Genomic DNA, 25,167 nt, shown 5'->3' on the forward strand with positions numbered 1-25,167 from the left:
GATAAAAAAAAAAACTTAGAAAAGCAATTTGTGAAACAGGTTATTTTCACGCACTTATTGAACTAGCTGTTTGACAAAACTTCAAGTTATCAGGGATATTATAAAAAACATGGTTATATTACGAAATGTCTTTTACACACAGATCGCGATACTGGTTGAAGTATTTTCAGTCATGTCAAGGACATGACTATGGATAATAATTAAAAGGTACATCAATGGTCATTTGTCCAGCCATAAAAAAGAGAGGTCATTAATTGTTTTATTTTGAATAGTTAAGGCGGGGGTAAACATGAAGGCCATATTTTTGCTGGGTATTATGGTTTGAATGCAAATATCTCGTTCACATTTCAAGCAGTGAAAAATCTCTCTGCTTATTTCACAAAGCTACGTTTTGGGCTGTTTTGTAAATTTTTTGTGATTTTTGGGTATATTTGGGGATACATAGTTTTTCTCAAAGGATTAGTAAAATTTATGGAAATAGGAAATTTTGAAGATTTGATGTTGTTTTAAAATTAGAATTTGAAGTTAGAAATTGGTAGACGTACACCAAACAGTTGCCCACCAACCCGGGGTGCCCTTTTGGGGGCAATCAACTGTCTGGTGGTGTTCCAAACCCCTTTTTATCCTTTTAATCCCTCTTTAAACTGCTTAAAATTTCACTTAAATTCATGTGTACCCCCGCCTTAACCTTCGGACGTACAAGCGTTGGGGACCACTTTTGCTAGGGGGGACAGAAGGTATTTTTTTAGAACCATTGAAAGATCGATGGGGAGAAAAAAGTTGTGGACGCCTTTCAGTGAGGCCTAATGGTCCTCAATAATTATCTAGGCCAAATTTTATTGTAATCATGAATATTTATCATTAGCAAAGGACCGTGTGAAGTTATCATCGCCAGGGGGTTTAGACTGATGGCCTAGGGCAGTAAGGATGGTGTAGTGGAGAGTGTACTAGCCTGCCAACAATATGGCCCGATTCGCTTCCGATCGACCTGGTGCCATAATAATGTTGATTTTCTTATTGTTAATTCTCGCCTTGTTTTGCGGGATTTTTTGCACATCCAATTTGGCCTAGATAGGAGGCACGTAAGAAAAAAAAAAACTTCCCATAGCTGTTATGGCTTCCTCTTTAAATATTCGATTGAATTAAAAGCTAAAGGTTGGGTATTGTAAGATTTATCTTAAATGCTTTAATAACTTAGGACAAAAAGCTCCAAATTTTGGTGCTTTGGGATTTTATATGCATCTCGTATCCACTATCTGTGTCACAAATTAATTCAGCAGGTGGTTACATATTTTGACTTCTCGGCGTTTTAAAAGAAAGTGTCGTTCAAGGTTGCCTGGCAACTGTCTTATTCTTGAGCAGGTAAAGGCATTTAAATGCAAATGCGAAAAATGTTCATCTATGAAAATTGAAAGCCATACAGGTGATTTGTCTATCGATGAGTTAAGCGGGTCACTTAGTAGCCATCTGTAACCATTCTCTCATAGCTTGCTGCCTGAAGGTTTTTTTCTCAAGCGGTAAGAAGGTACGTTTTTATTAAGCTGAATTGAAGATGTAGTCATTCGTTTAACTGCTTTGAATCGTCGTCTTTCGACTTTATAAAGGTGTCGACGAACGACAGGCGTACTCAGCGCCAAACACTGATGTATGGTCAATCCAAATAATCACAAACCAAACGGACGCTTTGCATGAATGCAAATTATTACTTTTAATCCTATAAAGATAGCGAAAGGTTAAGCGGCCATCTAGAAAACATCGTACATGGCATGTATGGGGAAAAGAGTGTAGGATGTTGTGATCAAGGCGTTTAGCTGGTCTATCAAAAATGTTTCTAACATATTAAGTGCAAGCTATTTTTCGTCGCCATTTCATACGGCCTATGCAGTGCAAACAGAGGAGTATACAATAGAACCTCGGAAAATCTTTGCCTTTTTTAAAATTTATTTTGTTTTATGAAAACACAGTGGCTTAGTGTTAATTCAGTGAGCCTGTTTATGTCTTTTTTAGTTCGACTTTTCAGGTGTCTCGACTCACACTAACAGTAACTTTGTAAATACGTGCAAATCATGACTGCCAAAATACATAAGGCTTGCTTCACGCACATTTGTAATCATGAGAAAAAATCTGCAAGTGGAAATTTAAATGCGTCATGATGGACAAAGTAGCCCAAAGTATTGTCAGAACAGAGTAAGAAGGTGGTTAGGGTGTTTTAGAGGGTTATATACTTTTATAAGCGTAATATTTTTATATGTAAGAAGATCTAATGCATGTGCATTCATGCTGTAATTCTCGCCACAATTAATCATCATATCACACTGTAGTTAGAAGGCAGCGTGTGCTTTATCGTTATAAGAGATTGTATGGCAAATATTACTTTATATACTGTATACTGGAGAAAAAAGCAAACCTTTCCTTTTACAAAGTCAAGGGAAATATACGATGATATTCTGGTAGTGTCAAAGTGCTAAACGACAAGTATGCCTATGAGCTCACTCTGTAATTCATATGAAATATCTTTTACTGGATTGAATTCTGTTTTATTTTTCAAGGAAATGAATCCTCTTCTTGGAAAAGCGTTCCTGCGTTTTGGAATCTTTAGTGCGTACTGCTTGTTTGTTGCTTGGATTTTCACCATAATCGAAAGAAAAGATGAATCGGCTCACGAAAGAATGGAAAGGATGTTAAAGGACCTGAGAAAGGAAATAACGTTTAAATATAACTTGACAGATAATGATTTCGATAGCTTCACGGCGAAAGCAGCAGCGGCATTGTCGGCAGGTGACAAACCGGATTGGACGTTTCCAAACAGTTGTGGATTTGTTTTAGCTGCGCTCACCACAGTAGGTAAGACGCCATGTGATGTCACTGAGTCCGACGTCTTGGATTTCATCACAGAAAGTCAGAAATAACGAGTTTTGAGGGGAAATTTACCAAAGTTGTGCAATGCGTTGAAAAAGACGGAATTTGGCTTGACATCAGGGGCGCTTTTCATGCAACCAAAATTCCGAAATTTTCGAAACGCGGACAATAGGCCACATTCGATATATCAAGATTCTAGCATGGCTACGAGGCTTTCAGGACAAACTTCTGTATTTGGTGGTGTTTTTTTTGTATCCAAGTCTCTTCTGGAAATTGAGAGACAAAAGCCTCGAAGCCATGTTAAAATATTGATATATCGAACGTGACCAATTGGTACGGAAATTTTCGGGAAAAGGTTCCAGAAAATCCGGAAATTGTTAAATTTCCGAAAAGCGAACCGTTCAACCGAAGATTCCGGAAATTCCAGAATGAAAATCAAATTGAACGGAAAATTTGGGTATACTCCAGGAGTTTGTCCTCTTTAATGGAAATTAAGTAAATTTGCAATTTTCTATTTAGCGCTAGTTGTTTTGGCCGCAATCACAGCGAGCTGGACATCCCAGGCAAAGATAACGGCGACGCATATCCGAAATTTGATTAATATTTTATTTTAGAATCTTGCCACTTTTTTTTTCGATAAATACCAGCTACAGCTTAATTCGTCAAACAATCACTTAATTCCAGTGAAAACAATGTCTCCATGGCGCACTTGTTTGTTTTGCATAGGTTGGCTAAGAAATGTACGAAGCCGAGTTTTAACGCGTGCAGAGCCTTTGTACCACTTATTAACCTTTTGTCTAGCGACGTTTTCGCTGCCGCTGTGATTTGCATTAGGTCGCTGCTGTTGTGGTCTATAAGGTCACCGTGTCGACGTATCAGAGTTCTGTTTGCTTCTATGTTTGGGATTTAAACCTCGAACTGAGTCATAAAAAAATTCGAAGCGAACAAAAGCGCGGCTTATCACGTTTTCCACTTTGCTGCAGTCAACTAGAAAATTCTGTTCCATTCGCCTCAGGAATTTCTGGAAATTCACGCCGGAATTTTCGGTCCAATGGAAAGCGCCCCTGTATTCTCTATAAAAAAAAAAAATACAATTCAAATGTAACATCATTATAACTACACTTCCTACACCGCAAAAAAAAAAAAGAAAAAAAAATAGAGAAAGTTCACCAGGAAACCTAGATTCAGTAGAAAAATCATTTTCATGCCTGTGTAATTTCTCTAATAACGGACAGGCAGGGTGAGTTTTTTGTTAATGTTTTTGTTTCTTTGTTTTTTTCTTTGTTTTGTTTGTTTTTTTAATTTAGGATATGGACATATCACACCCCAAACGCCTCTTGGTCAAGGCATCACCATCATCTTCTGTTTGTTCGGTATTCCTATAACAATGCTGGCCTTGAAAACAACGGGGGAGCTCTTGGCCACTTCTATCAAGTATTTTGTTCTCAAAACAGAAACTGTTATCCTTAAAAGAACTGAGCCGAAGCACGTAAAAAAGAAAACGTTTTTCGTGGCGACTACGTTAATGCTTGTCCTACTCATCTCGACAGGCGCCTCGGCTGTTTACCTTGAAAACTGGACCTTCATTGAAGGCCTGTATGTGTGGTTTACTACGTTTACAACAATCGGTTTTGGTGACTTTGTGCCATTTCATTCCTTTGTAAGAGACACTGAGCAAGGGAAAGCATCTAGAGGTGAATTGTTTGTCCACAGCCTTTTATTCTTTGTTCCTTACATGGCCGGTTTGAGTCTGACCTCGTGCCTTTTGAGTTGCGCTGTCGAATCCATAGACGAGATACGTGATTTTCGTGATCGCTACATGATCTGTTGGCCACGTTTGATTTCGCTCAAAACGAAATTGTTTGCTCACAAAGGCACAAGTGTCAATGTTACAGAAGAGCAAAATAACGAGACAACTTGAAAAAAATGAGCTGCCTGTCTTATTTGAGGTAAAGATATTAAACAGGAAAGTAGAAGTCTAAGCTCAGAGCAGTCGTAGAACATTCAGGCAGTGAAATAGCCATTCTCTCGCATCATGGATGTATTAAATTTCCAGTTAAATGCGTGGTCGAAAGCATTATTTGGTGAGCTTATTGCTAACGTAGTTGGTCATAATAGAGATAGACAGAGCCGTGGCCGTGAAAATTTAACTCAGATTATCCGTCGAACTGTTTTCTCTTGTGCAATATTTTAGGCAGTGGTCCATCCTAGCGTGCAGTTTGTACTTCTAGATTCCAGACCACTTCTAAGGAGACCCTTCAGAATTCCCCTTTTCATCTTGAACCAGCTGAGTAGCGAGTTATCAGTGCTTAGGGAGGCTCGTGGAATTTGTCCACATTTTCCATGTCATTCCCGTAAAGTGTACTTTCTTGTTACGGGTATCAATAAGTACTTTCTGTAAGGGCCAATTTCCAATTCCTTCGGTTTCAATAGGCCAGATTCACTCTAGTTCACTGACTTTAATTCGACTAACACTCGACCAATGAGACGCTCTTGTTTGCTTGTACATAATTCCATCAATCGTCCGCGTCTGTATCCGTCTTATCCACCTTATCCGTCATTACTTCGAGTGAATCGCACGCACACAACTCAATGTTTTTCCGACGCTCGCCATTACACGCACACTAGAAAAGGTCAAGTGACCTAAACGCTGAAACTAAAAGAGGGAAAAATACATGAACTATACAGGGAACCCAGGAAGACTTTCCTTTTAGTATCCTACAACTTACATTTCACCACCGTATTTCAACTAATGCAGACGAATTCACAACCTTCTTCCCTACCTCCGAAGAGCTGGAGACTTAAATTAAAAATACTTCAGTTGGAACTCCGCATGGATCTTTTGAACCATCAATTTGTCAGAAAGAGATTTAGCAGGTGAATAAATTTATTCCTTTTACCATGTTGTAAACGAAAATGATGTTCGACCTCACCTAGTAACCGAGTAGATCTTGAATGTAAGGCATTAAAATGCAAATTCAAAATATATTTCCTTTATGTTTTTTAAAAGAATACTCAGTGAGTTTTGCGAGTAACACGGTGGCTGTTATAACGTATCGTAGGCTACTGGCTTAATGGTTTTCTGAAGTACTAAAGAGGTACGTTAAGTTTTCTTACTCCTGTTTTGGGGTTTTTTAGATATTTAGTAATTTTCTCAAGTTAGAATTGTTGTATTTCGCATTTCATAACAAGCGGTCTCGGCGAATGGCTTAGTCTCTTAGTTCAATGCGGGCATCGAGTCTGCTTTCAATTCAAACAGTAGAAAAACAAGCTTAAGCGTAATATTTTTTATTTATTTATTTAATTGATAATTTATAGAGTGGTTTTCAGTATCGAAAGCAATTAGACAATTACTTTGGTTTTGGTTTTGGTTTTGGTTTTGGTTTTGGTTTTGGTTTTACTGCAGTTTGAGATTGGCTGAACAGTCTAATTGGTAAGAAATTGGTTTGGTTTTGGTTTTAAGACACTCAATTGAAAACCGCTCTATACATTCAATACACACTTACATAATTACTTTACAAAATTACATTATTTACACCACTCAGATTGCAGTACTCGATTTAAAGTACACTATTTGCATTCCTTGCAATACTAGTCGCTTACAATTTCGTACCTTCTTCATTGCCTACTCTATAGGTTACTTTCACTGATAGATGTACAATATTCTACTTATAATTAAATTCTTACACTACTTACTTTTTTCCCTTATTAATTTATTTACTTATTTATTTATCATGTTCTGTTGCACAGGAGACAAACAAACAAACGAGACTAATAACAAAATTAACATGTACAATTAACTGGGGCTATAACTCTTACTTTACACTCCCATTTACGTCGCTACTAGCTATACAAAAATTAGTCAAGAGTTTACTTACATTTAAGATTAGCTATAAATTCATCTGCCATGCAAAAAATATTAATTGGCAGATAAAACAAGTAGAAGATTACGTAATAACTGGATTGTACAAAAAAAAAAAAAAAAACAGCAACAGAAGAAAAAAAGGGAGAGACAAAGGGAGAAGACAAATAACTAAGTTGACATGTATAATTATTGGCTCTGTGACCAATGCTTTACATTCCTATCAACATCATTACTACGGCTACACAAAGAATTTTTCGAAAATATATTTATGCTTAAGATTAGCTATAAATTCACTTACCGATAACTCGCCATGTATTAATTTCTTATCGCACAAATAATATTTGGCATATACAAAAGTGAAGTTTAACTTTCTGATAATATTTGATTCCTTGCTTGAAGTGTCAACTTTCATACCAAAAATTAATTCGGTTGGTGAAAGACTGAAGGAGGTCACAGTTTCTTTGTTGAACCATTTTATGACCTCTAAAAAGAAAAATTGGCTTCAATTACAGCTATGGAAAGTGTGAATTATGGAATCATTCATTTCACAATATGGACACTATGTCCTTCGCCTTACCAAAGAGGAATAACTCCTTTTTGGTGACTACTATGCTATGTAAAAGTTTGAAATAAAATTCCCAAAGTTTGTTATCTTTACATACACTTTTCACGCGCCTAAAAATAGGTTTCAGAGATGTTTGATCAATTTGCAGGTCTCTTTCCCATTTATAATTAGCCTTCGGTTCAATTGGTTCTTTGTTTATGAGGAACCTATAATAGTCTTTTCATTTTAGTTAAATTTATGGAGATCTCGGGGGAAAGCTGAAACATACAATTCAACAGCAGATCTGATCTGTCCGTGGGGTTTGCCCTCGCACGTTCTGCTATGTGTCTAGGAATATCAGAAACTAAAAAAAATAGATGACGAAGAAAATAGATGACGAAGTCAAGTTGCATCTAAGATCATATTTTAGGATAAATTCTGAGTAAGAAAGAAAATTCCCATCTGCTTTGAGAAGATCATATACGAGATAGATGCCGCGATCAAACTAGTTCCTGTAAAAAATACCGTGACTCTGGATTAAAATATCTTTGTTGTTGAATAAAATTTGTTCTTGGCCGGGCTGGTTTGGAAAAGATTCTTTTAATTCCAAGAAATACAGGAGAATCAATTTGTAGAACTGAGTTAGCCCAATCTGATCGAGAAATTTCTTGTCGTAATTACATCGTAATATGAAGTTTAGTCCCCCGTATTTTTCGAAATAACTAACTTCAATGATTTTGATACAGCATCTATGCTAGGTGCTCGTAGACCTCCTTAGTCATAATCTAAAATCATCATTATACGCTTAATTTTGTCCTTTTTATTTTTCCAAATGAATTTAAATATGGCCGAATTCACAGCGCCTAAGTACTCGAGAGGAACATCAAGGCTGGAGATAGAGTTTACCAGTTGCGACATGCCAAGAATTTTAGTTATTAGGCACCTTCCAAATAATGTAAGGATGGTCTTCAATTTTTGTAATTTTAACGTATAAAGTTGTATTTTTCATTTTCTTTTTCATTATAAGAGATGAAAGTGCCCAGCCACGATCCCAGCCACAGAGCTTTAGTTTTTGACGGGTTCAATTTCGGGCCAGAAATATCACCAAAATTGTCCAATACAGCGATCATCTTGTTAACCGAACTGCAGTTACTGTTAAGGAGAGTGGTATCCTCAGCCAACTGGCTTAATTTTAATTCCTTGCCGAAAATTTTTATACCCTGAATTTCTTTATCTTGTCTGATTTTGCACGCTAGTAATTCTGCGGTCAAGATTAATAGACAAGGAGACAGAGGGCAGCCTTGTCTCACCCCTCTTGACAGGCGAAAATAGTTTGTGCAGAAACTCTTGTTTAGAACTGCACTTTCTGTGTTAACATAAAATATGGAAATCCAGCGTTGAATGCTTTCCCCAAAATTTAAAAATTAGACGAGACTTACCTGGAAGTTGAAGTTTGATTGTGATTCTACCGAGTTACAGGATGCTGAGAGATTACATGAGATAGCAAGCGCATGCGCCAATCAGGTTTTGAAGACTGAATGGACGTGTTTCCCAACAGCACAGAGGTGGGAAGGGAAATTGGGCTATAATCTCTTAGCACCCTGTAACTCGGTTGAATCACAATCAAACTTCAACTTACCAGTAAGTCTCGTTTAATTTTTAGATTCTACCTCGTTACCACGCGGAGAGATTCCATGAGACTTCAAAGCAACACGGACATGAAGAAACAGCAACATGTCTGTTTAATAGTAATGTGTAAATGATTCATGATTCTTACATAGATGACAGGAACGATTTTGCACATCTTAAAGCCGTAGCTTTATGTTTGATGCAAAAGCGAGCAAAGCAGCTTCAGATGACCACCCTGCATTTTGGAGCATGTCATCTAGATTTACATTGGCCCTGCTGGCTGGTGAAACAGACGCAGCTCTGTTACTATGAGCTGAATATTTTGTCATATCAATACCAGCTAAAGTCAAAGTGCATCGCACCCATCTAGTTACAGTATCCCTGCTTCTAGACTTCCAGGTTTCACGTAACTCATTAAGAGCTGTGAATGGCCGCTACCTCTAGATGCTTTGGTTCTCACAAGATATTCCTTAAGCGTAGTAACAACACAAATAAAGGGTTGTTCGCATGATTCCAGAACAACTTGAGGGTTAGATACCCCTGGTTTGTTTTGTTTGAGGTGGTTAGGGATGGCAAACGTGTATTTGTCCTCACTCACAAACATGTGATTTATGTCTAACAAATGAATAGCCTGGCCTCACTGGCCCGATACTAACAACAATGGCATTACAAGTTTCAACGTGAGTTGTTTATGTGTCAATGAATCAACAGGATGAAGCGTAACCAGGTATGTTAAGACCACTTGGACATCCCAAACTTCTGTATACTTGACCTTGGGTGGCCGTGACTAGAAAACACATTTCAACAGGCGACAAACTAGCGGGTTCTGTTCAATTACAGAGCCATCATCCAAAGACACATAAGAAGACAATGCACTTCTAGCACAGTTGATAGCACTGTAGGTAAGTCCTTGGTTAAAAAGTTCAAAAAAGGAAATTTAAGACTGTTCCTACAGGTGGTTGAAGATGATTGACTTTCCTTTGGAGACAAAATGCGGTCCATTTTTTTATGTACCCAGAGGACTGCTTCTCAGTACCACCTCGCCAGGACGCCATGAGCAATCCAACAGCTGACTTCGATACTCCTCTTGTTTCATAGTATTGCCTGACAACAAACATGCCATCAGTCTCATTTGGTTTCTTAGAGGATGTAGAGTCTCTGATTGTGGAAGGGTGAGGAGGTCCTTGTCTTGTGGGAGCATTAATGGATTTGCCACCAGAAGGCTTAGTAGCCGGGGCCACCAAACCTGTGTCGGTCAGACGGGAGCTATCAACAGTGCTAAAGTCTGATCGTTCTACGATTTCTGCAGGCGTCTATTAAGCAGAGAAAAGGGAGGGAAAATGTAAACAAACTTTCCACATCAGGAAAAAGAAAAAGCATCCACGTGGCAGGCCCCAGGTTCAGGCTTCCAAGAAACATAATTTGGAAGCTGGTTGTTTAGTCTGCATGCAAATAGGTCAATCTCAGGAGTACCAAGTATATCAGTAATCTTATGAAATACACCAGGTTGAAGCTGCTACTCAATTCTCTCATTAAACTGTCTTGAGCTTTTGTCTGCCTCAAAATTAAGGACACCAGGCAAATGGCATGCATTGAACCAAATATCATTTTGGAAACAGCACATCCAAACACTTTTGGCAGTTTTATTGCACGGGGGGGATTTAGTGTCTCCCATTGCATTAAGATAGCAGACAGTTGTAGAGTTGTCACTTTTTATGCACACGTGCTTCTCTTTCAATAAGAACAGGAAGGATTCCAAACCAAAATGTACTGCTAATAATTTAAGTTCATTAATGTGCTTTTGTTTTTCAAGTGAGGACCACATGCCCTGGGCACTCTGTCCATTGCAAACTGCCCCCCAGCCTAATGTTGATGCATCTGTAGCCATTTCTATAGCTGGGTTGCCCATGGTGATATTTGTGCATGCTGTAGGTAGGTTAGTCACGCACTAGCGAAAGTCACTGACAGATTCTGAGGAGAGGGTCATAGTAGCTTCATAGTTGCCATTATTTTGTCGCAAAGCTGTATTTTTGTCAATCTCAAGACTACTATAATAAAGAGGTCCATATTGGACAGCAGGCAAACTAGAGACCAGAAGTCCAATGACTAAGGGCCAACTTCTCTTATGGAAATTATACTTCTCTTCAAGGGTTTTTGGCATGCCAAAATTATTTTCTTGGTTTTTTCTGTTGTTAGTATTACTTTCATGTTGACAGAATCTAAAATAAAGCCAAGAAAAGCTAATTTCTGACATGGTTGCAACACTGACTTCTCATGATTGATCAGGAGTCCTAGAGACTCAAATAGGTTTAGGTTAGTGTGAATATTACTTCTGCAGTCTGTCTTTGAGTCCCCTTGTAAATATGCATCATCAATATACCCAACATTCAAGTAGCCTTGGCTACGCAGTGTGCTATACACTGGTTTCAATAGTTGTGTAAAGTATCTTGGTGCCGACGCCAGACCATTAGGTAGGCATGTGTATTGAAACAACCTATTTCTCCAGAAAACCATTAAATATTTCCTGTGTTCTACAGCCAAACGAACGATGTAATATGCATCTGTTAGATCTATAGAGGCCATATAACAGTTTTTCTTCATTAACTGAATAGCACATGTTAAGCTTTCCATTTTAAAATGGTGATACTCTATGGATGCATTCAGTCCTTTTAGATTCAAGATTAATCTATAAGAACCATTTTTCTTCTTCCTGAGGAAAATGGTAGAGACATACTGACCATAACTAGGGTCAGTCTCCTCGAGAACCCCTTTGCCAAGCAATTTTTGTATTTTACCTTCAATAACTGTAACCACTTCAGAATCAAATCTAATTGGAGGCGTGGGATATTGTTGGTAGGGGATTCCATGTCAAGAATTTTTATGTCTGACGTTATGTACATCCAGGCAGAGAGAAAATATTCAAGCCTACCAGCAACTTGCAACAATCTGTCCCTTACCTCAATATTTTGATCATGGTTGATCATGGTCCCTCTTGCTGAAAGGGAGGCGGCGATAGTTTTTTGATTTCCCAGAGTAATTATTCCTATGTTTTCCTTGGTATCTGTCTAAGTGGCCATCATTCCTAGATCTTTTGAAACTCTGCTTAGTTTCTCTACTAAGCATGGAAGTGATTCGTTTGGTATCAGTTATTACTTTAACCGCTTTAGGAAGATCATCTCCAAAACGCTCAGTTGTTATTGGGTTTGATGGAGCACAAAGATAGCGGTAGCTTGTGTGCACTCAGTTTTTAGAGCCTCTCTAAGCCTCAGATTTAACTCTATGTTGGCATTAGCCGTCAATAGAACACCATCAATGAGCTGGTTAACTATCTGACCATTTGATGGTATATCTGGCTTGCTGATCAGGTCATTTACAACCTGGACCAGGTCATTTACAACCTGCAGTTGAACCTTTAATAAGTGATTTTTGCACCTTCTGACGTTTGAGATCCGAGGCACGTGCTCTTTCTGAAAGATTATTCCAGATTGCTAGGTTAACCCTGGTTTCGGCCAGCATTTCACAGTTTTTTGGCTTGAGGTACCGTTTTTTGATTTCATTCAGCTTATATCTTCCTCAGGTTTGTCTTTCAATAACTTTTGGACAATAGTAGCTAAGTTTCCGTGAATTTCTGCGCCATCTTGTTCAGAGACATTAAACTCCTTTTCGAGTTTATTAAGTATGTCACTATTGCCTTTACTCAGGACAATGCCATGATCAGTTTTTTATTTTTTTACGAGCGGGTTCCTCAGGTTCTTTGTCCGACCCGCCGCCATGGTCATCCGAGTCGGCGTCGCAAGGTGCGGAGGCGTTATCATCGCATCTGGCGTCGCTTTTTGCCTTAAGCAATGAACCCAAACTGCTGAATCCCTTGTTCATTTGCATAGCAAGGCCGGAAAAAGCCACTTTGAGAAGGGCAGCCACGTCTGTGGTTGAACTCTGGCCCGGAGTAACAGATGGCTGTGAGCCACTACGTCGTTCTTTAGAAGCGCTTTATTCCTTCGAGGAATGGCTGGGTTTTGTCACAGTTTTTGTGACCACTGCTTTCTTTGAAGCGTCATAGCCAGTAGAAGGTGCTTTTTCACCCTTCTTTTGCAATTTCGCGTCACATTTAAGTAATTTTGTGAGATCTTTAATCCCAGGGATGGGCCTTACGTCTGCTGACAGCGAGTCGCCATGCTTTTTCTGCACGTGTTTTGCTTGATCCCGCAGAAAATTCTTCGTTCCAGTCGTTCAAACTGGCGTCTAAGACTGAGCCAATCTCTAGCAAGCTCTCTGCGGTAGTGGCGTTTGCTAATTGGAAAGATTCGTCCATTCTAAGCGCTGAAAAAGCTGAATTTTTGGGAAAAAATTCCTCGTAAACAGCAATAAACAGCCCACCCGATCTGCGACAATCGTTGCCCTGATTGGCGCAAGCGCTTGCTATCTCATGAAACCTCTCAGCATGATGACGAGGTAGAATTAACTAGCGCAATGGTTCTTTGTATAAATTCCCATTCAATTTTATCGAAAGCTTTTCGAAAATCAAGCTGTAAAAGTATACCAGGAATGTTGCCAAGCTTTGTTTGTTCAACAATGTCATTAATTAGCATAATGTTTTGTCCGATGTATCTACCTTTTATGCAAGCTGTTTGGTCAGGCCTAGGGTTGATTAGAAGAGTAAAGACTTTTTCCAATCTCTTGGTAATAAATTTTGAAGCAATAATATAGTCTACGTTTAATAACGTTATCGGGCGCCAATTAGCAAGTGTGGGGAGGTCGGAATCCTCTTTGGGTATGAGTGTAATTACGCCTCTCCGTTGCAATTGTGAGGGTGCCACTTCACCCGCTCTGTACGAAGCGTTGAAACTGTCAACAAGATCCTGACCCAATAAATCAAAAAAGCAGTTGTAAAATTCCCAAGTAAATCCATCCTCGCCTGGTGATTTACCTCTACTAAATGTGATTAAAGTATCTTTACACTCCTTAGGAGTGATTTCTCCTTCTAACTCACTACTCACCGACTCATCAAGTCTGGATAGTTCTAAATTTTCAATGAAACTTGTAATTGGCGCTTTTTCAACGCTAATGATAGAAGTGTAGAGCTCTGTGTAAAATATTTCAATTTCCTCTAGTATTTCTTCTTTTTTGGTCACTGACTTACCCTTGGGATGCTTCAACTCCTTCATTGTTTTATAATTGTAATTTCGTTTCTCTGGGTTAAAGAAATATTTGGTCGGGTTTTCACCGTGCTCAATCCATCTTGTTTTAGAACGAGCAATTGAGCCCTTTCCCTTTTTCATAGACAGGCAAAGTTCCTGTTTCAACTAGCTATGTTCAGCTTCTAAGTAATTTGCCCGAGAAGTGTCGACACCGCTAGCACTGGAAATGTGTTGGTCTAGATCGTTCAGTCTCTTTTGAAGACCTCTCTCTTTTCTACGAATATTATTTGCTTTATTTTTCGCATAAGGGAATGTAAGACCTCGCAGCTCCATTTTAACTAATTCCCATTTAAGCCTTTTATCTTCTTGTTCAGAATATTTTTCACTAATGGAAGAATAATTTTCTCCAATTCAAGTTACATAACCTTCGTCATCCAAGAGAGGGTTATTAAATTTCCATAACCCTGGGCCTCTTTTGTTGCTAGGGCTATCTAATTTGAGTTTTACTGCCTTATGGTCTGGGGCATCAGAAACCACAGTTTTTATCTGTTCGACCCAACTGATTTGATATTGCGTTATTAGCAAGACGTCAATACGCCAACAAAGTTTAAGCGCTTTTGATTCGTAGGTGTAACTTTTATTTTTTGGATATTTCTCTCTAAAAACATCTACCAAGTCAAATTCTCTCATCATGGTCATCAGTAGGTCCATAGAGACGGTGGGTTTCCTGGGGTTTCCGCCCTTTTTGTCAATAGCATGCAGTGAAACGTTCCAATCACCTCCTATTATAACGTTTTTAATATCTGCGTTAGACATCAAATATGTATTTAAACTATGTATAAATTCTTGCTGTTGTCGCAGGTCATTTGGGGCATACACATTGCAGAAAGAGAGATTATTTGTATTGAAATTCAAATCGGTCAATATGATTCTTCCAATTTGGTCCTTGTGAATGCTTTTAACGGTGCAGTTTAGTGAAGGATTCAATAGAATGCAAACACCTCTACTGTGTATTGCTCCATGTGAAAAGAACATGTCACCTCCCCACTCACTTTTCCAAATATTTTCATCGTTCGGTTTGGAGTACGTCTCTTGCGGAAAAAATATATCACAATTTTGATCTTTTAAAAAACAGAAAATGCTTCTCCTTTTTACGCGATTTCTAAAACCTCTGAGATTTAGAGAAATCACGTCACATTTGTCGAGTGCGATCATGGTTTGACATTGCAAAAAACACTATAGCAAGGGGAGTTATAAAGTAAGAAGATATCACTGATTCCATATATGAAAATTTTGGAAAACTTGGAAACAAAAACATAACCTAGCAAACACAAAATAGAATCACGGAACATATTAACATCGATATGAACTGTTCGCATGCAGTCCAGAAGAGTCATTTAGCATTTCCTATCCTCACTGATTTCTGGTTGACTAGCATCGAGTTTGATTGTGAAATTACCGTAGCGACATAGGTGGCTTACGAATAAAATGATAGATTGTTCAGGTCTTCTTCGCAGTAAATTCTTGTCGGAGTACCACTTAGAGATGTTTTAACATAAAGCCTACCGTCTAAAGACCAAGCACTTTGAATCGTCCCCTCTCTGTTCATCTGGTTAGTCCCCTTTTTATGATCTTACTCCTGAATTGAGTTAAATCTTTAGATCTTTACGTTCCTAAGTTCGGTTCGCTTCCTATAAAGCTGAGCCTTCTTTTTATAGTTGATAAATTTAACTATAATGCTCTTCGGATGGTTTTTTTCCGTTGTACAATTTGTGTGAGATATCAATTTCTTCTTTCGCAATAGGAACATCTGGTCGCTCACCGAGCTTAATAACACGTCATCCGTTGATGTATAAAGATAGATTTTCAGAAAAGCCATGTATTTCGGGCGAGTGTTTACGCGCGTACTGTTCAAGATCATCTTGCTGACCGTACAGCTCGTTGATTTCACGCTCCTGGATGTCGACTTTTACTTTCAACAAGTTCAACGACTTTTTTAACTCCTCATTTTCGTTGTGGTCCGTTTTGTAAAGTTGTCTTCAAAGAGCTTATTTCCGTTGAATGCTTCTTGAAGGAAGACTTCAGCTCCGCGAGTTCAGCCGCCATTCATTGGTTCTCGGTGCGTATTTTTAGAAGCGTTTGCTGAACTTCTTCAAGCAAAGCTTTAATCTCATTAAGGCTTGTCTCTTCCTCTTCGCTTGGCTCGAAAACAACCTTAAGTTCGTTATTATCTTGACTCGTCTCGCAAGCCGCCATATTCTGCTTCTTGGCGGTGCTGTTTCCCACTTCGTTTGAACCCCTATAACCTCTTTTATGTTTACCGCGCTGGACGAGTTTGTTTTCCTTGCCTGTCATGAAAACCACTTTTTTTTAGAGGAGTAGTCGCATTTCGGGTTGACTTACTGTCCTGAGTTGGATTTGAAGACGGGAAAAACTGCCGCTCACAGAACACGTCCGACCTCTTCGCTGACGCGCATGCTCTCAATATCTCGTAATATAGGAAAGAAATAATTTTCCACTTTGTAAAAAAGAAAAAGTGTAACCGAGAATAGGTAAAGCATAGAAACTGCATGTAAAAAATTAAGGTCCGCAGGCTTCATAGGTAAGTTCATTCTTATGAATTTTTATTTGGCATTTTGGGATCTTATTTACAGAACAGATCAAGCTAGAATAGTTGGAATCAGTCCAGACTGCCTGACTGTTTAGCGATGTTAAGTCGACCCGAAGCCGTTTCACAGTACTGGATTTTTAACGTTAGCTACATAAATATCCTTCAATCATGAATAAACTATGCATGATGTTGTATCTAGGAAGTTAATGCTTGCCGTTATCTTTGGCTGCTTCTCTGCATGCAACTCATTACAAGGGTAATGCAGCAGGAGGGAACAATATGAATCAAAAAAAGAAAAAATCACACAACATCAACAACAAAACACTTTCAAAAGGAGTAATCCAAGCGAGAGTTAATTAAAAGAGTGAGTGGCATGTGCAAGGGCCTTCGCAGAAGGTTTAAATATAGTCAAATATTAAGGACTGATGTTTTAACACAGGTAAATCAAGATCAATATAGTTTGCAGAGCAGCGGATTAGCGGGGCCGAACTGAAGCGCGATATGCAAGAGCTTGTGTATTACGCTTAGAGGCCCCGCTAATCCACCTATTCTGCAGGCAAGCAAAGTCCGTTGACAAAATATGCCCTACTACAGTAGACCTAACACTCTTGTTATATTTTGATAGACAAAGTAAAGCATCCTCTCCTTGGAAAAGCATTACAGCGCCTTGGACTCTGTTTCGCTTACTGCTGGTTTTTTGCTTGGATTTTCACCTTAATCGAAAGAAAAGACGAGCCAGCCCACCAGAGAAGGGAAAGGATGTTGAAAGACCTGAGAATGGAAATAACTATGAAATATAACATGACGGATAACGACTTCGAGACTTTCGCGCGAGGAGCGGCGACGGCAGTGTTGACAGGTGACCAACTGGACTGGACGGTCCTGAACAGCGGCGAGTTTGTTTTCGCTGCTCTCACCACAATAGGTAAGTACGCGTTATGTAGTGTTCGTTCGGGTGAGGCCTTAAACTACTTTCTATAGTTACACTCTTTCTTATAAGAATATTATTTTTCCGGCCGAGGCTGAATATTCTTATTTTTCTGCCAATTTTAGGCTGACTGTTTTTGTGAATATTCTCATATTATAGCGTATGGCATTTCTGTTTTCGAATGCATTTGGTGTCTGGATGGTGTGAAAATAATTTTGGAGCCCGCCTGCAGACCTTAAAGCCTGAACTCAGGCACATAACTTCTTGCAGAAATGTTATTAGCATCGAACATACGGCTAGTGCTGTTTTTGTTGCTTTTTGGCTGGTTTTGGCATTTAGAGAAAGGAAGAATCTTACAAGGCTTAGATAAAAACATATAATTGTATTGTATTTACAAATTTTCAACACACGAAATTGTAGTTTGGATTTTCTATTAAAATATTCTTAAAATTTCCCAAATTTCAGCTCTCGATATTCTTATAAAACATACTCTTATAAAAAAGAAAGAGTATTTGTGGTCACATTAGATTTCATAACCCGCGTTGCTCGACTCCCGATAACTTGAACCTTGCGCCAACTCGAACCAAAATCGATTTCCCCCGGATTTCCATCCTACATTTACCATAATTTTCCCCTCGGTAACTCGAACCCTCCGTAACTGGAGCCCCCCGCAAACTCGAACCAATTTTAGTTTTCATTCAGATCATTTTCTCTTCAATTTTAGCCTCGATAACTAAAGCCATGTTTGTCAACTCGTGACAAGACAAAACAAACAGTACTGTCAGCACAAAACATCATTTGAATTTATTTTGGAACAGCTGTACAATATTATATAATGTTTGAGTCTCTTTGTAGTTATTCTCTTCGGAACCAGCAGATTTCGCAGTACCTGGACTTCTTTTGCTGCTTTACTTTGTTTATGGTGTCGGTCCACTAAAGTTACTTTCAGACTTGTACCTGAGTAGTTGAGAAATGTCTTGTCCCGTTTCACTCGACCTCTCTATAACCAGACTTGATTAACATGTACATTGTACGAGTAGAGATGTAGTATATAAACACCATCTTTCTCCTCCTTATTTCCGGTCATTTGTTCCCATCTCCCGATAACTCGAACGCCCGATAACATGAACCTATTTAATCTTCCCAGTGAAGGTTCGAATTATCGGGAGTCGACTGTATATAGCTCATATATAAGGACCCAGCAAGGACGCTCTTCGGACAAATTATCATTTCTTTACCAATTGTGGAGAGGAAATAGCGGCGCAAAATAATATATTACGTGCTCCGAAAGTTTTCCTAACTGCTATTTTTTTCCAGTTTTCTTCATCAAAATGGAAAAATTCACCAATTTGTACATTTCATACACATTCTTGCTTAATTTTCTATTAATTTCCGTTATTTTTCCACTTTTTACCGTTTCAGTATATCCCAAAACTGACCATTTTTCAACTGAAAAATTGTTTTTCGCTTTTTCAGATAGATCTTATTACCATCTTTCATAAAATTCTATGGAAAAAAAACAAATTGGTTCTATGCAAAGTTACGAACGAAAAACGTTTCTTTGCATTAATTATGTCTAATTGATAACTGTCAACGGGTTGTCACTAGAAGTAAACTTGCATTAAAAGTTGCGTGACAGATTGCCGCGTATCCAAACGTTTTTGTCTGGTATAGTCGACAAGCTAGTCTGGGTGTTGTCTGTTTGCTGATTGTTGATTTAAGCTTAAATATGTCGTCGAAGAAGACGGGTGATAGCTTCGACGCGATATCTTGGAAAGTGCTGTTTTCGGTCGGAACCACTAATCTAATGGAATTGCTTGAGCGCAGCTGCTTGCAACATTCCTGTTTTATTATTTTTAGATTATTTTTAGTAGTAAGGGTGGCGTAGTGAAGAGTGAACCAGCCTGCCAACAATATAGCCCGATTCGCTTCGATCGACCTGGTGTCATAACGATGTTGATTTTCTTATTATTAGTTCTCGCCTTGTTTTTGAGGATTTTTCCCCTTCCAATTTGGCGTAGATAGGAGCCATTTAAGAAAAAAAAAACTTCCCATAGCTTTTTTGGCTTCCTCTTAGAATATTCGAATTAATCAAAGGCTTAAGATTGGGTATTGTAAGATTTATCTTAAATAACTTAGGAAAAAAGCGCCAAATTTTAGCGCTTTTGGATTTCATAGCGATCTCGTATCCACCATCTGCGTCACAAATTCATTCAACAGGTGATTTCATATTTTGACTTTAATTCTCGACGTTTTGAAAGACGGTTGCCTGGCAACTGTCTTATTCTTGAGCAGGTGAAGGCATTTAAATGCAAATGCGAAAAATGTCCATCTATGAAAATTAAAAACCATACAGGTAGTTTGTCTATCGATCAGTTAAGCGAGTCACACAGTAGCCATCTGTAACCTTTCTCTCATAGCTTGCTGCCTAAAGGTGTTTTCTCGACATTAGGAAGGTACGTCTTTGCTAACCTGAATTGAAGATGTAGTCATCTGTTTAACTGGTTTGATTTGTATATTCATCTTTCCACTTTGAAAAGGTGACAACGAACGACTGGCGTACTCAGAGCCATGCACCGATGCATGGTCAATCCAAATAATCACAAACCAAACGGACGCTTTGAATTAATGTAATTACGTTACATCCTGTAAAAATAGCGAAAAGTTAAGCGGCTATCACGAAAACATCGTACACGTATGGGAAAAAGAGTTCAGGATGTTGTGATCAGGCCGTTTGGCTGGCCTATCAAAAATGTTTCTATTAACATATTAAGTACACGCTTTTTTCGTTATATGGCCATATATTTCATACGGCCCATGCAGTGCAAACAGAGGAGTATACAATGAAACCTCGAAAACTTTTTATGCCTTTTTTGAAATATATTTTGTCTTACGAAAACACAGTGGCTTAGTATTAATCTGACTGTTTTTTTCTTTAGTTCGACTTTTCAGGTGTCTCGACTCACCAAATAAGAGAAAATTATGACTGCCAAAATACATAAGGCTTGCTTCACGCACATTATTAATTATGAGAAGAAATCTGCAAGTGAAAATTAAAATGCGTCATGATGGACAAGGCAGCCCAAAATGTTGTCTGAACAGAGTAAGAAGGTTTGGGCGTTCTAGAGGGTTATATACTTTTGTGCGCGTAATATACATATATTTGTAAGAAGATCTCTATGCATGTGCATGCTGTAGTTCTCGCCACAATTTATCATGATATCACACCGTAATTAGAAGGCAGCGTGTGCTTTGTCCTTATGAGAGATTGTATGGGAAATATTACTTTAAATACCGTATACTAGGGAAAAAGCAAACCTTTCCTTTTACAAAGTCAAGGGAAATAAATGATGATATTAATTCTGGAAGTGTGAAAGTGCTAAACAACAAGGATACCTACAAGCTCACTCTCTAATTCGTATGAAATGTATTTTATTTATATTGAATTCTGTTTTATTTTTCAAAGAAATGAATCCTCTCCTTGGAAAAGCATTCCTGCGTCTTGGAGTTTTTTGCGCCTACTTCTTGTTTGTTGCGTGGATTTTCACCATAATCGAAGGAAAAGATGAATCAGCTCACGAAAGAATGGCAAGGATGTTAAAGGACCTGAGAACGGAGATAACGTTTAAATATAACATGACAGATAATGATTTCGAAAGTTTCATAGTGAGAGCAGGAGCGGCATTGTCGGAAGGTGACAAACTGGATTGGACGCTTTCAAACAGTGGCTCATTTGTTTTCGCTGCGCTCACCACAGTAGGTAAGACACCATGTGATGTTACATGATGTCACTGAGTCCCACGTCTTGGATTTCACTTTTTTTCTCAGAAAATCAGAACATAGTTAGTAGAAGGGAATGGTTTTGAAACTCGACAAACTTCTTTGTTGTATGTTTTTGTTCTATTTTTTGGCCTTGACCGTGCACAAAACACAATAGTTGCTTACTTCTGACCGAGGAACCAACCAATAGAAATGTTTTGATTACGTAACTCATACATAGTGTATGAACGCAGAACAAAAGATTGTGCACGGTCGTGGACCTCTCAATCTTTGCTTTCTCCTTTGGTGTTTGCCGGGCTTCACAGCCATCACCATCTATTAACTATGGCCAGAAATAACGAATTTTAATGGGAAAGTAACCAATGTTCTGCCATTTGTGAAAAAAGAAGGGTTTTGTTTGACATCAGGGGCGCTTTCCTTTCAACCAAAATTCCGAAATTTTAGAATTGGGGGCAATTGGTATGGAAATTTCCCGGGAAAGGTTCCAGAAAATCCGGAAATTGTTCAATGAAAAGCAAACCATTCAACCGAAGATTCCGGAATTCCAGGATGAAAATCAAATTGAACGGAAATTTGGTTATACCTCATGAGTTTGTTCTCTTTTACGGAAGTTGTGTAAATCTGCAATTTTCTATTCAGCCCTAGTTCTTTTGGCCGGAATCGCAGCGGGCTGGAAATCCCAGGCAAAGATAATGGCGACGCGTATTCGAAATTGGAACTTGTCTTTCGATAAATAATAGCCACAGCTTAATTCGTCAAACAAGCCTTTAATTCCAGTGAAAACAATGTCTCCGTGGCGTACTTGTTTGTTTTGCATAGGTTGGCTAAGAAATGGACGAAGCCGAGTTATAACGCGTACAGAGCCATTGTACCACTCATTAACCCTTTGTCTGCCGTTGTGGTTTGCATAAGGTCCCAGCTGTTGTGGTCTATAAGGTCACCGTGTCAACGTATCAGTGTTCTGTTTGCTTCTATATTTGGAATTTAAACCTCGAAGTCATAGAAAAATTCCAATCAATAAAATGTGCGGCTTATCACGTTTTCCACTTTGCTGCAGTCAACTAGAAAATTGTTTCATTCGTCTCAAGAAATTTCTGGAAATTTACACCGGAACTTTTGGTTGAATGGAAAGCACCCCTGTATTCTCTAGAGAAAAAAAAAGACAATTGAAATGTTACATCATTATAAGTGCACTTCCTTTAACACACAAAAAAAAAAAGAAAAAAAAAGAGAGAGAGAGAAAGTTCACCGAAAAAACATTTTCATGCCTGTTTATACTCTGTAATAACGGACAGGCGGGGTGAGTTGCTTATTTATTTATTTATTTATTTATTTATTTATTTTTTTGTTAATGTGTTTGTTCTCTTCTTTTTATTTAGGATATGGACATATCACACCCCAAACGCCTCTTGGTCAAGGCATCACCATCATCTTCTGTTTGTTCGGTATTCCTATAACAATGCTGGCCTTGAAAACAACGGGGGAGCTCTTGGCCACTTCTATCGAGTATCTTGTTCTCAAAACAGAAACTGTTATCCTTAAAAGAACTGAGCCGAAGCACGTAAAAAAGAAAACGTTTTTCGTGGCGTCTACGTTAATGCTTGTCCTACTCATCTCGACAGGCACCTCGGCTGTTTACCTTGAAAACTGGACCTTCATTGAAGGCCTGTACACGTGGTTCACTGGTTTTACAACGATCGGTTTTGGTGACTTTGTGCCATTTCTTTCTTTTGTAAGAGACACTGAGCAAGGGAAAGCATCTAAAGGTGAATTGTTAATCCACATCCTTCTCTTCTTTGTTCCTTACATGGCTGGCTTGAGTCTGACCTCGTGCCTTTTGAGCTGCGCTGTCGAATCCATAGACGAAATACGTGATTTTCGTGATCGCTACATGAGCTGTTGGCCACGTTTGATTTCGCTCAAAACAAAATTGTTCGCTCACAGATGCAGAAGTTTTAATGTTACAGAAGAGCAAAATAATGAAATAACCTGAACAATGAGCTGCCTGTCATATTTGTTAGCAAGCCTGTTAGACATCTTTAACAGGAAAGTAGAAGTCTAACAGTTATCCGTAAGAGTTGCATGAAAAAAAAAAAAAACTCAGAACTGCAGTCTTAAAACACTTACGCAGTGAAATAGCCATTCTCTCGTATCAAGGACACATTAAATCTACAGTTAAATGAGTGAAAGTATTATTTGGTGTGTATATCACGAAAGTGGTTGGGGACAGAATATATTGAACTACACCTGATTGAAAAAACGTTATCGGATGAAAAGTATAAACAATAAATGATACGACTTCATGGAATAATGGGAAGACTGAAGAATCTCGCGCATAATCGTGAATATTCAAAATTGTTTCCTCTGGACATTAAAATGATCACAGTGATTTAGAAAAACATGGAAACTGCCCACGCCTTTGCTAAAGGTAGCTAAGTTAGAAAGCAAAGGAAAATTCACATTTACAGAAAATGCGAGCAATCCTGCAGTTTCTTCAAAATCATAACCAAGGTAGCAATAATGACATACAGCCCGCGGCAGGCTAATCTCGCAAACCGCCTTAAGGCTTGTACACGGCCCGTAAGAATGCAAATTAGTATTAGTTTGCAAGTTTCCCAGGAAACTATGGTTTATAATTTTTTCTCGACACGGTTTTTTCAACTAGGTGTATATAATCAGTCATTTCGTCTAATTCCGTGGACGAATTAGAAGTGAGATAAAGGCAAAAACAAAAACTACTGAGAAAACTGGTGTATTTATTAATAATGTATTTATCAGGAATTCAAAAGAAATATATTTGAGCTGAATCTCGCAAGACCTGTCCTTCTCTGCTTTTAAGTTCCAATTTATGTAAATAATGAGACGATCAATAAGAAGACGGGAACTGTAGCTATAGTGATAAAAAATAGAAATAAGAAATAACAGAAGACAGAAATAGAAATAACAGTGGCACCAACGAAACCTGTAAAACATGAATGAAGATCAGGGTTCCTTTTTATAAGGGTTTAGTGTATCTTTTTTTAAAAGAAGCTTATAGGAAATTATTTTAAATAGGATGAACATGGACAAGGAGTTTATAGTAATTCTGTTTAATGGGTTTTTTTTTGTTGTTTTTTCTGTCGCCATATATTAGCAAGAGGCAGGTTACTAACTCCAGAATGTCGCTTTTACATTAGAACTAGAATCGAGCTTCCTAAGGTCATTGTAATAAGTCCTTGGCAGGAAACCAAAAGTAATAAAAGGTTTTGCAACAGGCTCTTTGTTAACCTGTAATGGAGTACAGTAGCATCTAATCCCTTTTAGTAGAATTCCATTAGTACACTAATACAAATGCTGCAATCTGATTGGCTAAGCCATTACACACTATCACCATTATAGTTCACCACTATATTTTCTCCGATTCTAATGGGTTAAAACTGATCACATGACGCGATATTGTTCGTCCGCGGAGAGACACTTTCAGCCCATAGTGCCCGTCCGAGGAAAATACCCGGATGGATAGTACCCGTCCGCTAAAATTTTTCTGTAAACAAGCGGGCTTATAGAAAATAAATAATTGTTTTCTTTTTCAAATTTTACATTTGGCTTTCACGGCTTTCATTTAAAAAAGTTGAAAATAATTCAATATGATATTTGAACTGGCGCGCGGAAGAAAATTTAGTGGTGGACAATAAAGACAATAGAGTGTTTATATCTCAGAACTATCGGTCTGATAGTTGCCCCTTGGAAATTGATGTTCTTAAAACTAGCATATTTTCCTTCGAAGCTTCGTTTCTCGGGCAAATATTTGTTTTAAGAACATCAAATTTCCGC

At 38.3% G+C, this 25,167-nt stretch overlaps 2 protein-coding genes across 5 annotated transcripts; both read left to right on the top strand.

The window, feature by feature from the left end:
• Positions 1–75: 75 nt before the first annotated feature.
• LOC145487609 (potassium channel subfamily K member 15-like) lies at positions 76–6,132 on the top strand. 2 transcript variants are annotated; one of them, XM_081466428.1, is made up of 3 exons: positions 76–1,525; positions 2,550–2,844; positions 4,167–6,132. In XM_081466428.1, exons 2-3 carry the CDS (start codon positions 2,553–2,555, stop codon positions 4,778–4,780), a joined length of 906 nt encoding a protein of 301 aa, XP_081322554.1. In that variant the 5' UTR covers positions 76–1,525; positions 2,550–2,552; the 3' UTR covers positions 4,781–6,132. The 2 variants fall into 2 exon arrangements, with proteins under 2 accessions (XP_081322554.1, XP_081322553.1); XM_081466427.1 differs by lacking the exon at positions 76–1,525 and having other exon boundaries at positions 2,454–2,844.
• An 11,416-nt stretch (positions 6,133–17,548) lies between these two features.
• Positions 17,549–24,604, top strand: LOC145487698 (potassium channel subfamily K member 15-like). 3 transcript variants are annotated; one of them, XM_081466519.1, is made up of 3 exons: positions 17,549–17,571; positions 21,041–21,334; positions 22,734–24,604. In XM_081466519.1, exons 2-3 carry the CDS (start codon positions 21,043–21,045, stop codon positions 23,345–23,347), a joined length of 906 nt encoding a protein of 301 aa, XP_081322645.1. In that variant the 5' UTR covers positions 17,549–17,571; positions 21,041–21,042; the 3' UTR covers positions 23,348–24,604. The 3 variants fall into 3 exon arrangements, with proteins under 3 accessions (XP_081322645.1, XP_081322646.1, XP_081322644.1); XM_081466520.1 differs by lacking the exon at positions 17,549–17,571 and adding an exon at positions 19,970–20,030; XM_081466518.1 differs by lacking the exon at positions 17,549–17,571 and having other exon boundaries at positions 20,498–21,334.
• Positions 24,605–25,167: the final 563 nt, after the last annotated feature.

The sequence above is a fragment of the Orbicella franksi genome, chromosome 5 (assembly GCF_964199315.1).
Source record: "Orbicella franksi chromosome 5, jaOrbFran1.1, whole genome shotgun sequence".
Classification (NCBI taxonomy): Eukaryota; Metazoa; Cnidaria; class Anthozoa; order Scleractinia; family Merulinidae; genus Orbicella; species Orbicella franksi.

Bases quoted from the DNA above. Each gene is read 5' to 3' on its own strand.
- LOC145487698 (XM_081466518.1), top strand. From the start codon at position 20,995: ATGAAATGTATTTTATTTATATTGAATTCTGTTTTATTTTTCAAAGAA. The intron at 21,335-22,733 runs GTAAGACACCAT...CTTTTTATTTAG, and splicing joins CGCTGCGCTCACCACAGTAG to GATATGGACATATCACACCC.
- LOC145487609 (XM_081466427.1), top strand. From the start codon at position 2,478: ATGCCTATGAGCTCACTCTGTAATTCATATGAAATATCTTTTACTGGA. The intron at 2,845-4,166 runs GTAAGACGCCAT...TTTTTAATTTAG, and splicing joins AGCTGCGCTCACCACAGTAG to GATATGGACATATCACACCC.